At 43.0% G+C, this 13,662-nt stretch overlaps 1 protein-coding gene across 5 annotated transcripts in view; it reads right to left on the minus strand.

The window, feature by feature from the left end:
* Positions 1–13,662, minus strand: part of SLC8A3 (solute carrier family 8 (sodium/calcium exchanger), member 3) — a 244,412-nt gene that overhangs the window by 189,420 nt on the left and 41,330 nt on the right. For all 5 annotated transcript variants that reach the window (XM_015407999.1, XM_015407997.1, XM_015407998.1 and 2 more), the window contains exon 2: positions 4,119–5,942. In XM_015407999.1, the coding sequence (XP_015263485.1) occupies positions 4,119–5,884 (1,766 nt within the window). In that variant the 5' untranslated portion in view covers positions 5,885–5,942. The remainder of the gene's footprint in view (positions 1–4,118; positions 5,943–13,662) is intronic.

Consider the following 13,662-nt stretch of genomic DNA (forward strand, 5'->3'; position numbering starts at 1 on the left):
ATTTCTACGCTACCTTTCCACCCAACTCAAGGCTCCCAAGGTGGCAAACATTTCAAATGCATTTAAGATACAAAATATATATAAAATATTTAAAACAATTAAATAAAAGACAAAAACACCTACACATATATGGAGACTGGCAACATGACTTGTGTACTATAGCCAGGACTGACTCAAATTTATTTACTTTATTTTACACCTCACCCTTCTCCACAAAGGGAATCCAACGTGGCTTATAACATTCTCCCTTTCTCCATTTTTATCCTCACAACAACCCTGTGAGGTACGACTGGCCCAGGGTCACCCTGCAAGCTTTCATGACAGAGTAGATTCGAACCTGACTCTCCCAGATCCTAGACTGAGATTCTAACTGCTGCACCACACTGACTCTCACATAACAGTGTCACGCTTAATGACATGGAATGCTGCAAGGGGAATGCTGCAATAGTATCAGCACAATTGCTTATCATCAGCTAGTGGGCAGCAGCCCCCAACAGCTTCTGGAAGTCAGTTAGGCTGGGGAGTCTGGGCTGATGCTGGACAGGCACCTTTCAGATTCACACTCATTCGTATATAAAAGATGGACACTAAAGATTACTGTTACACACCTACACACCAACAGAGAAATCATTTCTCCTGGCCCACATCCCACAATACAGGTGAGGAAACTTTGACCATATTGGAATTATTGAAGCAGCAAGCAAGACCCCGTGGCAGGACCTCTCTGGCTCCCACAGCATTCATGTTCAATTCTTTTACTTTTAACCACATGCATCTCACATAAAGTACATTCTTAAATTTTTAGGGTGTGGTATTTTTGTACAATTTTCATGAAACCCAAATCTTTGCCACTTACAATTTTTTTAAAGACATTCAGTGCAACCATCTTTAAGTTCACTTTCCTGACACTTAAATATCCCTGCAGTCACGTGGAACATTCTATATTCACACCGTCTCAAATGTATTAAGAATTCTAAAATAGTGCATTCACTACATCACTGGTCCTCAATGTGGTGCCTATGGGCACCTTGGCAACCTGACTATACCTTTCTGGGTCCCTGCCAAGTGTTTGTATGAAGTCGGTGGGGCTAGATGGGACTTTTACCCATCACTGAAGATCTAATTGACTGTGCAGATTTTGTAAAAATGTGGTTTTGGCAACAGCTGCCACTACTACACAAGAATCTTCATTATGTGACTGAAGGTAAGCTATGGCAGCAATTTTGTGGCTAGCACTGTCTCCTGTGGTAGCCATTTTGTTGCAGCCAATTTGTGGCAGAACCCACCACATTGTGTCAGAATTCCACAGGTACTTGCAGGCTGAAAAAGGTTGGAGACACTGCGCTACATCAATAACTTCCACACGGTACTAGCTCGCTAGAGCACATGGGGACTGAATGGCTCTGCATCACAGCAATTTTTCAGCAGCAGCTTCTTTTTAGCATCACCATTGGAAATGAATGGGAACAACTGTTTTGGGATGAGCATTAATAATTCTGGTGCAAAACACAATGCATACCAAAAAGAGCAAATTCTGATGCAGTAAATGTAAAGGTTGAAGAAGTCAAGGAAATTATATCTGTCTGAGGGTTGCAACTTGGCAGAAGAGCAGAGGCAAAGAGCTGAACAGTTTGGGAGAGTGGTTAATGCAACAGGACCAGCAGCCCATCACTCTCACCAAAAGCTCTTGGTAACCGTAGCAGCTTAGATCAGATAATCTGGCAGATATGCACTTCCCTGTTCTTGTCCTCAGACATATAGGACTGTTTACTAGTTCCCACATTTCCTTGTTGAAAGACAGTATCTGGAATGTCCTTTTGAAGATGTGTTTTCCCTGACAAAGGAGAATGAGTGCAGTAAATTATTGATCATGTTAACCTTTGAGCAAAATAATACAGTGTGTTGTGGTGTCACTGGACAGGCTCAGAACATTTAAAAGACAGGTGCATGGAGCATCATTTCTGCCTTGAGATACCAAGAACAAATCCTGGACAAGATTAAAACATTAATTTCTCCATCTTATTTGCCTTCTAGTCTCTCTCAGTTATCCTGTGTATCTAAGCAACTGAATCATTCTTGGTTCTATTGGTCTAACCAGTCTGTTATGATGTCCAAAGCAAAACAAGTTGAGCTTTGTTCTCTGGCCTACAAACCCAGATTCTAAACCAGGAAGGATTATTTATTTATTTAATTTATACCCCGCCCTACTCCAAAATAGGATTCAAGGTGGCTTACAATATAAAACCATCAAACAATAAAAAACAATAAAACAATAGATGGCAACAACGGATGATGACAAAAACCATGCCTCGTGTCAGGCAGGAATAGTGGGATGAGGAACTTAAGTTACAAAGAACCAGGAAGTCGTCCGTTTTCCTGCACTATGTGATGAGAGGAACAAGAAGGAGCCTGTGACCCACATCGGGTTGTCAACCTCCAGGTGGGGTCTGGCAATTTCCCAGAATTACAACTGATATCAAGACTACAGAGGTCAGTTCCTCTGAAGAAAATGGATGTTTTGGAAGGTGGACTGTATGCCATTAAACCATGATGAGGTCCCTCCCCTCTAACATTCCCAGGGGGTACCTGGTAACTGGTGGGAGGGAAGCATCCCAGAAGGAAAATTAAAAGGAAAAGAAGACATTGTCTACTTACAGGATTTTCTTATCATAGAATTCCTGGTGATTCCTACAGCCATCCAGAAGTGACAAAGCATAACTCTAGAAATCGCTGGAAACTATGGTAAAAAACCCACAAGTTCTTACCATAGGTTTTCTGGTGATGCAACAGGACCTGGGGGCAGGCCTCTAGGTGGCTCTAAGAATCGCCAGGAAATCTATGCTAAGAACTTCCTGTAAGTAGATAACCCTTCTTTTCCTTTTTCCTTTTTCTCCTGCTGCTGCTTCTAGCAGTGTCAGGCAACAGGACCTGGGGGCAGGGGATTCCCCACCCCCACTGGGGGCTTGGCAGCCAGACTCCCCTTCCCAAACCACATCCACTCCAGCCTCCACTCCCAAATTGCTAGGAATTTTCCAACCTGGAGTTGACAACCCTGGACCTCAAGGATTTCATGGATCATTCTTTTGACAAGCAAACTGAGTTCATGATGTCTGAATGTAGCCAATGTTTTCACAAGTGCAAAACTAGAAAGATGATTAAATGTGCAAGACCAATTCAGTGTTATTTTGACATCAGAGCAAATCAACCAATAGAATCAACTGAGAATGGTCAAAAAGTGGAGCAATGTTAGCTAGGAGGAAGACAGTTGACTATGCTAGCATTTTATAAATAGAAAAGTATAACAAGTTACATGGTTGCCAATAAAAAACAGGAGGGGCTAAATTTTGCTAAAAGAGATGGTTGCACTGAAGGCATTTGGCAGAGACTAGCTTTAACCTTAGTCAACTATATGTATCAGAATAAGTGGCAATGGAAATGGGCATGCTACCAACCACAACAGAAAAATAGGCATCAGGTAGACTGGGCTAATGGAAGATTTTGTTAACAGGAGTAATTGCTGTAGGTATCAAAGCAGGTAAGCATCATTTGTGGTGGAGGGAGGGTATCCGAAAGCTACCTTATTGTCCAGACACATTTCTTTAAAACTGGTTAAGGTATTTTATTTTATTTTCAAAGCAGTCTAAATACTGAACTGCATGATTAAAATACAAGGATGATTAATTTAATGGCTAGGAAAAAAGCCACTGAGGATATACAGACACCATTTTTGATCATCTAGGTTCTGTAGCCACAAAATATGCAAATAGCATGTCAATAAGACAGTTAATATGAGCAAATATGTTCTGAATTGAGGTCTCGGTGTCCTTTGGAATGACAGCAATTAGCCCTGTTTGAATTGGAACTCTGTGCAAAATTTTGCATGCCTTTCCATTAGGCTATGCAAGAGGCATGTGAAACCCCATGTATTCAGACCTACGAGGAGAGCAGAAGAGACTAGACTCTGCTGTGGGGTCCTTGCCTGGAGGAGGTAAGTATGGAAACTAGAGGGAAGGGAAATAGAACAGTCCATTCTACGTGGCCCAAGTTTACCTGTGATGGAATAAAATTCACAGGTTAAAAATAATTGGCAACTGAAGAGGTTAAAGTGAGGTACTTACACAGTTTCATCGTTCTTGAACTCCAGCTCACCATAAGCATCTTCAAAATCCTCTCCACCTCCTTTTGCTGTCCCTTCAACTGTTCTAAAGGGGACTATGACTGTGCCTCGAGCACCAGATGTCCTAAGAACTTTCACCTCCATGACCCCAATGCTCTCACTGACATGTATCACATCACATTCAAAGGTAAATATGCCTGCATGATCATCATCCAAAATAGTCACAGTAGCCACGCAGGGAGAGGCAAGTATGGCCTTGGGATATGGCAAGTTGTTGAGGTCAGGCGGTTCATCTGTCTCAACCACCCGAAGGTTACTGAGGCGCACAAAGAAATGCTCGTCTTCCTCAAAGATGTCATCATCAATGACCCCTATTGAAAACTCTTTTTGGGTCTCCCCTGACTTCAAAACAACTGTGCCTTCTGTAAACTCATAGTCAGCCCCAGCATTTGCAGAACCATCTTCTGTCTTATAGTCCACATAAATTGTCTTGGACACATCTCCTCCTTTCCGAACAATGGTTAGGAGGACAGCACCACAGTTCTCAAGACACTGGTAGGAGCAAGGATCAAAATAAATTTTTGAAATGAATTCTTCCGGTTCCTCTGGCCGCACCTCATGCAAGCTAGTACTTCTTTTGGCTTGCTCAGCTGCATGCTTTTTCAGAATATTGCCTGCTCCAGTCATCATCCTGGTAGCCTGAATCCGATAGAAGGCCCTGCTCTTTTGCTGATGAGACAAAGCATAATAATTGGCCATCTCCACTAGCTGGTCCAAGTCCTTTTCCGGATGCTTTTGCTTCAGATCTTTGAGGATACGGATCATCTCTTTGCGAGACTCATCCACTTCTTTCCCTTCCATAGGCACTAGGTTTCCATCCAGGAAGTGGGAATTCATCATCTTACCATCCATTTCGATCCCCTTGGGGTGATCGCCCTCTGTCTCAATTATAATACCCCTGTGCTTGTCAGTACGGTACCTTTTGTGCATATACTTGTAGAGGAAAAGCTTTCTGTCTGCTATCCAAGCCAAGATGACGCAAACAGGGAAGAAAAACAAAGTGAGTAGGCCTTCCCATACCTGGACCACACCTGGAGAAAAGACTGCAAGGATCATGTACAACCATATATATGCAAAGATGCTCCATGCAGCTGTGACAAAAAAAACCCTCAAGTGTTTTATCTTTCTAGTCTCTCCATCAGGAATCACATAGACACAGATGGCTATGATGATAAACATATTGAAAGCTGCACTGCCAACTATGGTAGAAGGTCCCAGATCACCAGCAACAAACCCATGACCACATACTTCTATCAATGACAGAAGAATCTCAGGAGCAGAAGAACCAAGAGCCATGAGGGTCAAATTGGAAACAGTTTCATTCCATACTCGGATGGTAGTTGTGGTAGTTTCTCCGTTGGATTTCTTGACTGTGATCTCCTTCTCTTGTGACGTAATGACTTCTATGGATGCCATGAAGCGATCCGCAATGATAGAAACTCCCAGGAACATGTAGATTAGTGCAACAAAGTAAACAATAACCCTGGCAATTTTGTCCCCAAGAGATGGGTTTTCTGGGTACCATATAGGTAAGATGACACCTTCCTTGCACTCAGAAGAACCCGAGCATGTGTCATTATGTCCTATGATGGGGGGAACTGCCCCTGTGCCAGCGTCCACCTGCAGACCATGTAAAAACAGTACAAAAGTAATGAGCCCAAAGCGAAGGAAGGCTGAGGTGACAGGCTGTAACCTTAACCACGCCATACACAAGATTTAATTTCCACTGTACACAGGTAACAGATCTTCTTATCAGGTCAGCAATCTGAAACAAAGTGATAGGAAGATGATTGAAACCAAAGAAAACAAAAGAAGGTATACATTTCTTACATATATGCATTAATGCTTCAAGGAACAGTGACAAAATGTGTATTGCTGCTGACACTTAGAGCCAAACTACACATTACATTATCCTTACATCCTCTCCAGGTCCACTAAGAGGACTTTTAATCAGATGTGCCTTGCCAAGGTCCATGCTGGTAACTCAGTTCCCAGATGTTTTGGATCAGGAGCACAGTGCACAATGTGAAGGGACTTGACTCCCCATGCTGTTTTCCAGACCTGGAACAGCTCTAGTGATTTATCTAGTTGCCCTGTTGGGAAACTTAAATGCACTGGTGGCTACATGTAGGTTTCCCCAGTGGAGCCAATAGGAGCTCCCAAGACCACTTCAGGGCAGGACAATGGGGTGGGGTGGGAAAGCTGAGACTACCCTCTCCATGCATGCTATGGTTCTGATCCAAGTTGTTTCCTTGTGTGCTTGGGAACTGAGTTCCCAGCACAGTTATGGTTCTGATCCAAATTGTTTCCTTGTGTGCTTGGGTGTGCTTGGGAACTGAGTTCCCAGCACAGGACTCAAAGCGTGTTTCATCAAATATCCTTGTGATAGACACTAGGATACTGTGACATATAAGAAGGCCCTTAGAAGATTGTATTCACCTTTTTATGATAACTCCTTAAATGCATACGTAAACAGCAACATTGTTTGTGATATTTATCATGAGCAAGCAACAGAAATGATAAGCAACATGCTGCCTGTTTAGGGGAACAGCTGTAGCTCACACACAAAGACAATAATTTGCAGATGGTTGCCCGTTCAATCACAGACATCTTCAGTTAAATGGAGACCTTGAGGAAGAGCTCCCAGTCAGAGAAGACAATAGTGAGCTAGAGGGACCAATGGTGCGACTCACTAATAATGCAGTTCTGCGCACAGTTACTCCAGTCTAAGTCCACTGAAGTTAATGGGCTTAGACTGGAGTAACTCTGTGTAGGATTGTGCTATTAAAGGCAGCTTCATATGTCTGCACATTCAGTTCCTAGGAAATTGTTTATACCACTAGTTTAGATACCATCCAAAGATGATCCCAGTCTATCAGAATTACTACCAAAGTATCATATTCACCATTCCCAGCCTCACAATGAAACAGAGTAAGACGACAGCTTTAGGCATATTGTCATTCAATTCATTATAATCATGGAGTTCTGCCTGCCTGTCCTCCCACCCACCACACAAGAAGAAAGCAGTCCTGTATGCACAAAGGGAAGGAGTATATTCCCCTCTTTTTGACTGTGTGGTAGGATTTGGATTTTCTGCTTCAGGAGCCAAAATGCTGTAGAACAGTTCTGGCATCAAGACTGTCACAAGAATAAGGATCAATAGTACTGTATCATTGTTACTAATCCCTTCCCATTATATTGGGGATTTGGAGAAGAGGTGATACCAGAGTGCCATCATCCACAGATTGTCACTAGCAATCCCAAGGTCACTAGCAATGGATACACCAATAGCAATAATATTTAGTTTTTCTGTATCACTTTTTAGTGTTTATATAGTATGGCTTTATCCATACTATATTGTTGTAATCCTAACAACCCTGTAAGGTAAACATTATTGCAGACTGGGGAGGAAGGCTGAGAGGCTACCCTAAGACCACCTTGCAAATTCATTCAAAGCAGGGAATTTCCTGATCTGTAGCTCAGTCTGTTAGCCACTATTGTCTACCATCTGGTAAAGATGCAAAAGGAACAATCCTAACCGCTCAGAAGTAAGTCCCATGCTATTCAGTCGGGATTATTCCCAGAAACGTGTCTTCAGGACTGCAGCAAAGTCATCTAGCCATTTTGGCAGCAGTTTCATTAAAGGCCAATGTGAATTATTTCACAAAGATAAATATGACCTCCTTCTTTGAGAACCGAGGCACCATTAGTAGAAAGGGAGGCATTATTATTTATGTAATAATTATTTATTACTGCTGTCAGTGTTAATTATCATATGGCAGTGTGTGTGGTATGGCCTAAGATTGTCTAGCCGCCACAAGTTCTAGTTCTTTTAATATTATGCACCACTAGGTGGTGATCTAGACCTGTTTTCAAGGCAAGAGACATTTCAGAGATGGTTTCCCATTGCCTGCCTCTGCGTCATACCCCTGGTATTCCTTGGAGGTCGCCCATCCAAATACTAGCCAGGGCCGACCCTGCTTAGCTTCTGAGCTTTGACAAGATCAGGCTAGCCTGAGCTATCCAGGTCAGGCTGTCAGCGCTGAAAGGACGTCATACATGTTAAATTGTTACAATCACTACAGCAGTGTGTTCATGAGAGTAGCAGGCTCGTAGCCCAAAATTTTGTGTTGGAGGAGGTACTGAGTACAATTGCAGGTGGCTACAATAGTAGGTGTGAGTGTTTATTAGGGCAGTAAAGAGAATAAGGGGGGGAAGACTGTACAGTGGTCTCTGCGTGGACACAGGCAAGACCTAAACAGAGGAACCACTCCACAACTACATTTCACTATGGATGTGCATAATAAAATTCCCAAGCTGAAGATATATACTAAAGTTGCTGGTTCAGGTCATTACTGGGACTTTCTGGAATGGTAACACACATATGAGATGCTTGGGTATTACAAAAAAATCCTCTTGGAACATTCCATGTTGTTTTTCATCTTTGGGTGCTGCTACCTGGCTACAGCATGTGCTGGTGTTTTTCTTTGATTCTAAAGACTTCCCAAGCAGTAGCATTTCTCCCTTCCAATCAGATGCTTGCAAGGGAGGCGCACAGAGCACTTCCAGCCAATCACTTCTGCAGACAAGCCACAGAGAGCCACAGTTCTCTTTCCTTCCCTCCTTTTGGGGGAGCCCTTTGCTATTATGTAGCTGAATATAGAGCTGGAGCAGGATTTTGTTGTTGTTGTTCAGTCGCACAGTCGAGTCCAACTCTTCGCGACCCCATGGACCAGATCCCGCCAGGCCTTCCTGTCTTCCGCCGTCCTCTGAATACTAGAACAAATAATAAGAATGCCCACTGGGAACAATTGGATATAATGGGAGCCCGGAATGCCAATTGTTCCTTGCACTCCCGCTGGCCTTGCAGGTCCACCGCCGGGCCCCTCATGGGGCTCGGCAGTGGAGCTTCAAGGCCGGCGGCGGTGGCCGAGACCATTGGGGGCAGGGTGTGTGGCCTTATGACACACTTCCGGTGATGTCAGGGGGTGTGGCCTTATGACACACTTCCGGTGATGTCAGGGGGTGTGGCATATGCTAATGAGTTATGCTAATGAGTTTCCCTAGCTCTTTTTCTACGAAATGACCCCTGAACTTGAGGTTCTTTAGAGGACAGGCAGCACTCATGAACTGTAATTTGAGTGTCATTTGATTGAAAAACAGCCACTCCAGCCCTCCCACAAGTCCCCTGTAGTAAATAATAGCAGACAGACAGAAAGGGATGGGGGTTGTGCCAAGGAAAGATGGCAGATGCAGAGTTCTCAACGGAAAGGTAAGAAATTCTTACACTATACTAGCTCCATACAGCCCTCATCTGGCTAGGCCAGGCTAGCCCAATCTGCCTGCATAACAATCTTGGTATTTGTATGGGAGACCTCCAAGGAATACTACATCTGAGCATCTCTTACACTGAAAACCCTACAAGGTCATGAGTTGGCTGTAACTTGACAGGGGGGAAAACACATAAGAAAGATGTCTCTGTAGGGTTGCCAACTTTTGGGGACGGATTTCGCCTATAATCTAGGATATACCACAGAGTCCATCCTTCCTCCAGGGTAACTGAGCACCATAGTCTGGAGATCAGGTGTAATTATGGGAGAACTTCAGGCCCCATGTGGAGGTTTCAACAAAACAAGATAGAAGAACACAGCTTCCCTGAGCTGAGTTAATCCTAAAATGCCAGAGTTGGTTCACACAGCCCTTTGGGGGAGCTTGCATCAAACTTCTTCTTTGCAAGCCAAGCATAACAAAGGGTAATAAAAAGAATTGAGTAACAAAGAATAATTGTGTGATAATCAGTTACCAGGCTCAATTCAAGGTACTAATTATCACCTACAAGGCCCTTCATGGCCTAGTTCCCATACACTTTGGGACCGCCTCTCCTCCTATGCCTCTCCTCCTGTGCTGTGGCAGCTTGAGTCGTCTAAACAGAACCTTTTGAAGGATCCGCCATACCAGCTGGTAAGATTGACAACTGCCTGCTCACATATGTTGTCTGTGGTGGCTCCCCCCTTGTAGAACAGCCTGCCTTACGGGGTCAAGAAGGTACTGTCATTCTCCCAAAAGTGCAGAAGATAAATATTCAGAAAGGCGTTCTTGTAATGGAATTAGATCTGTAGTGGTACAGAACAGTCCAGCATAGTGCCTTCATATGGGAGCAGGGAGTGGATACTGCAAAGGGTACCTTTGTAATTCCACATTCCACATTGCTGGCGCTATGCTAACTGGGGCAGTTTGCTGTTCACATTGTTGTTTAATTTTGTATTCCTAGTCCTAGTGCACTGGTATTGGCATTCAGTTTAGTATTCCTAGTACTGCATTGTTCATTTCCATTCTTCATTGTCGATCTTATACTGTATGTTCACATTGTTGCTTGCATTGTTATTCCATTTTTTACCCATAGTCCTACTGTATCATTCATGCCTTGTCCTATACTGAATGGTTTCATTTCTTTCTGTACTCTGGCATCCACCCGGAGCCTCAGTGAGAAAGACTAGCTATAAATAAGCTCGCTGGCTAAATAAATAATTAACTGCCTGTGTATATTTCCTGGCCAAGGATCCAGAACACCCCTGAACAGCTATATTTTTTCCCTTCTACACCCCTCTATTTACTTAGAAAACTTATATGCCACCTCTCCAGAGAGCTATTTGCAGCTATTCTGTCGTTTGGGCTTGTGGCAAGTATATATAAGTAGCAGATCCCCAAACAATAAATTGAACTGGACTGATAAAAAAAATAAAAATAAAAATGCAACTTGAAATAAGTCCTCCAAACAATTGTGTGACTTGCAGTTTTATCAGTTTTATCCAAGAACTGATAAAAGAGAGAAAAATGGGAATTATATGATTGGTATTTGGCCTACTTTAAGATCCAGGGAGATGATACAATGACACAAAGGGGGGGGATGGGGAAAATAAAGTGTACCCTTTTGAGTCAATTCCACACAAATGTAGATTCACAAAACCATTTCTCTTGATGTGTCCCTATAATTTTTAGTCATATGGTTAAAAGAGATTCCAGGAAACCCAAGTAAATGGTCAGGGTTACTAGTTCATATGCATAATCACAGACCAGAGTTGTCTCAGATTGCTAGAGAATTGGAAGCACTGACTATATTGTAGGAATCATTTGAATGTGAACAGTGTTAACAGTTGCATCTCAAATGGCAATTTTATCATCATATTCTTTCCCAAGCAGGTACAATCTCTCCAACATCAGCAACTTCCTCTTTTTCTTTTTTGCTTTCAGATAAGAATAAATAATGGCAAGCAAAATCGAAAAGTAAGAATGCAAATGAACAAAACCAGGTCTGACAAACTGCAGAAGAGAACAGCAAATTGATTTTGTGGTTTCAGAATCACAAATCCACATCCAGCATCCTTGGGATAGAAAGAAATACCACATCTCTTGGCATTACATAGATTAATTCAGACAGGGCAGATTTTTTTTTCTACCTTGCTCCCTGAAAGGCTAGTTATTGCATTTCCTTGTCTAATTTGGATCTGACTTTCAGTGTTAGAAGACAAGAGGCAAAAGTTTTCAAGAAGATTTCAGAGCCAAGCCTTCAAGCCCTAACCCAATTAAGCTCTGTGCAAAAACATTGCCAGGACATTCTACAAAGAGCAACTTTTTAGAAAAGACAACACTCTTCTTCATATTTGTGGAATAGGACTTGCAGGGTAGGCCTTCTTCAAACCCTCCATGGCTGATCAGTGGACTGTTTCACTGTATACCTTTATAACAATGCAGTACAGTGCAACTGGCTTTACCTGCAGCCATTGCACCATTCTCCCTCCACTGCTACCAGAAGACTTTTTGTTTTTTTAAAAAGCAGTAACTGTTATTGTGCTATTGCGAGTTAACATTCAAATGATATAGTCATGACTGCTGAAGTCTCAGCTTTCTTTTTTTAAGTATGTCTCTAGCCTCTTCATTAATAGGGTATAAGGGGAAAGGTGCAGGTAGTACCTTTCGCCTTATAACTCTACAATGGAAAAGGCTAGAGACTTGTTAAAAGATGGAAGCTGAGACTTTAGCTATCATGGCAATACAGAATGCTAATTTGCATTGCTCATTGCTGATTTTTTTAAAAATGTGCCAGTGGCAAAAAAACCCAAGGCAAATGGCAGCTCATCTGCAGCTGCCAACCTAAAGATGTGGCCTGGAGTTCTTGCTGATTCACTACTGATCTCCAGACTACAGAGATCAGAAAATGGCAGCTTCAGAGGGTGAGTTTTATGACATCAGGTCTCTGTGGAGCTCCCTCCCCAAACTCCACCCTCCCCAGCTACTGCCCCCAAATGTCCAGAAATTTCCCAAGCTACAGTTGGCAACCGTACTGCAGCTATAGATAGTTAAATCAGTCCCAGATTATATGTTAAAGAAAATGCTATCCTTTGGTGTTTTGTCTAAGAAGTCAACAGTTGTCAATCTTCCTGGATCAGCAGCACTTTGCTCAGGGGCAGTTTTGAAAAACCCTGATGTGATGTGAAGCAATCCTCTTTGACAGGTGTTTGAGTTATTTGGTGCCAATCAATCAGACCAGGTGACTGGCTCATATGAAATCATTTCATTCAAATGTGTTCAACATGAAATCCATACTTCCAGGCCCCCAGACAGCCTCTGGAGCCCTTTTCACACCACCCAAACCCAACTGAAATTTCTTGCAAAAGGAAATCATACACTTTGCCCAGCTCCAAAGTCCTGCAAAGTGGCCAAGATTCCTGGAGTTTGTCCCCCTATTTCTCCTGCTCTTGATGGCCCTGCTTGAAGATAAGTGTAATGTTGATATCTCATGTTCTGGAACACAACTTTGGCACTAGAAAGAAATTCAGTTGCTGAGACCTGCTGATCTTTGGCTCAAATTAAGTTTTACACTCAGTGAACCAGAATTATTATAATATGAACCACAGTCTCTTAGGACTAATTAATATTCTTCACTGACATAAAATGCCAATAAGCTTCAGTTACCAACTCCTACCAATGTTGAGTTAGTCCCACCGATTATGATGGAGTGGAATAATACCTCCTGAAAGCCTTTTATATTCCCAAAGAACTCCTGAGTCTGAAGTGCCTTCCCTAGAGGGTTTGAAGCAATGGCTAGGGAGGCAGACTCTACCTTCCTCCCACCTGCTTTAGGAGAGCGCATAAGCTCTCCCTTGGACAAATATGTATTTGTATCTAGGAAGGATCCTTGGATGAGGAGTAAAAACCCCAATAATATAATCCTATTTGGGGTAGGGAGGGAAGTTACTAACAGAAAATAGGCTTCTCCAGGGGTCATTTCGTAGAAACAGAGCTAGGGGAACTCATTAGCATAACTCATTAGCATATGCCACACACCCTGACATCAGAGGCCCGGCGGTGGACCTGCAAGGCCAGCGGGAGTGCGAGGAAGCCCCGCCAAGGCCCTCCCTGGCCCCAGGCAGGCAGGGGTGGGGAGAGGCGAGGAGGAAGCAACTTACCCTCCCTCTTCTCCTGCC

The sequence above is a fragment of the Gekko japonicus genome, unplaced genomic scaffold (genome assembly GCF_001447785.1).
Source record: "Gekko japonicus isolate JY-2015 unplaced genomic scaffold, Gekko_japonicus_V1.1 scaffold1, whole genome shotgun sequence".
Taxonomy (NCBI): Eukaryota; Metazoa; Chordata; class Lepidosauria; order Squamata; family Gekkonidae; genus Gekko; species Gekko japonicus.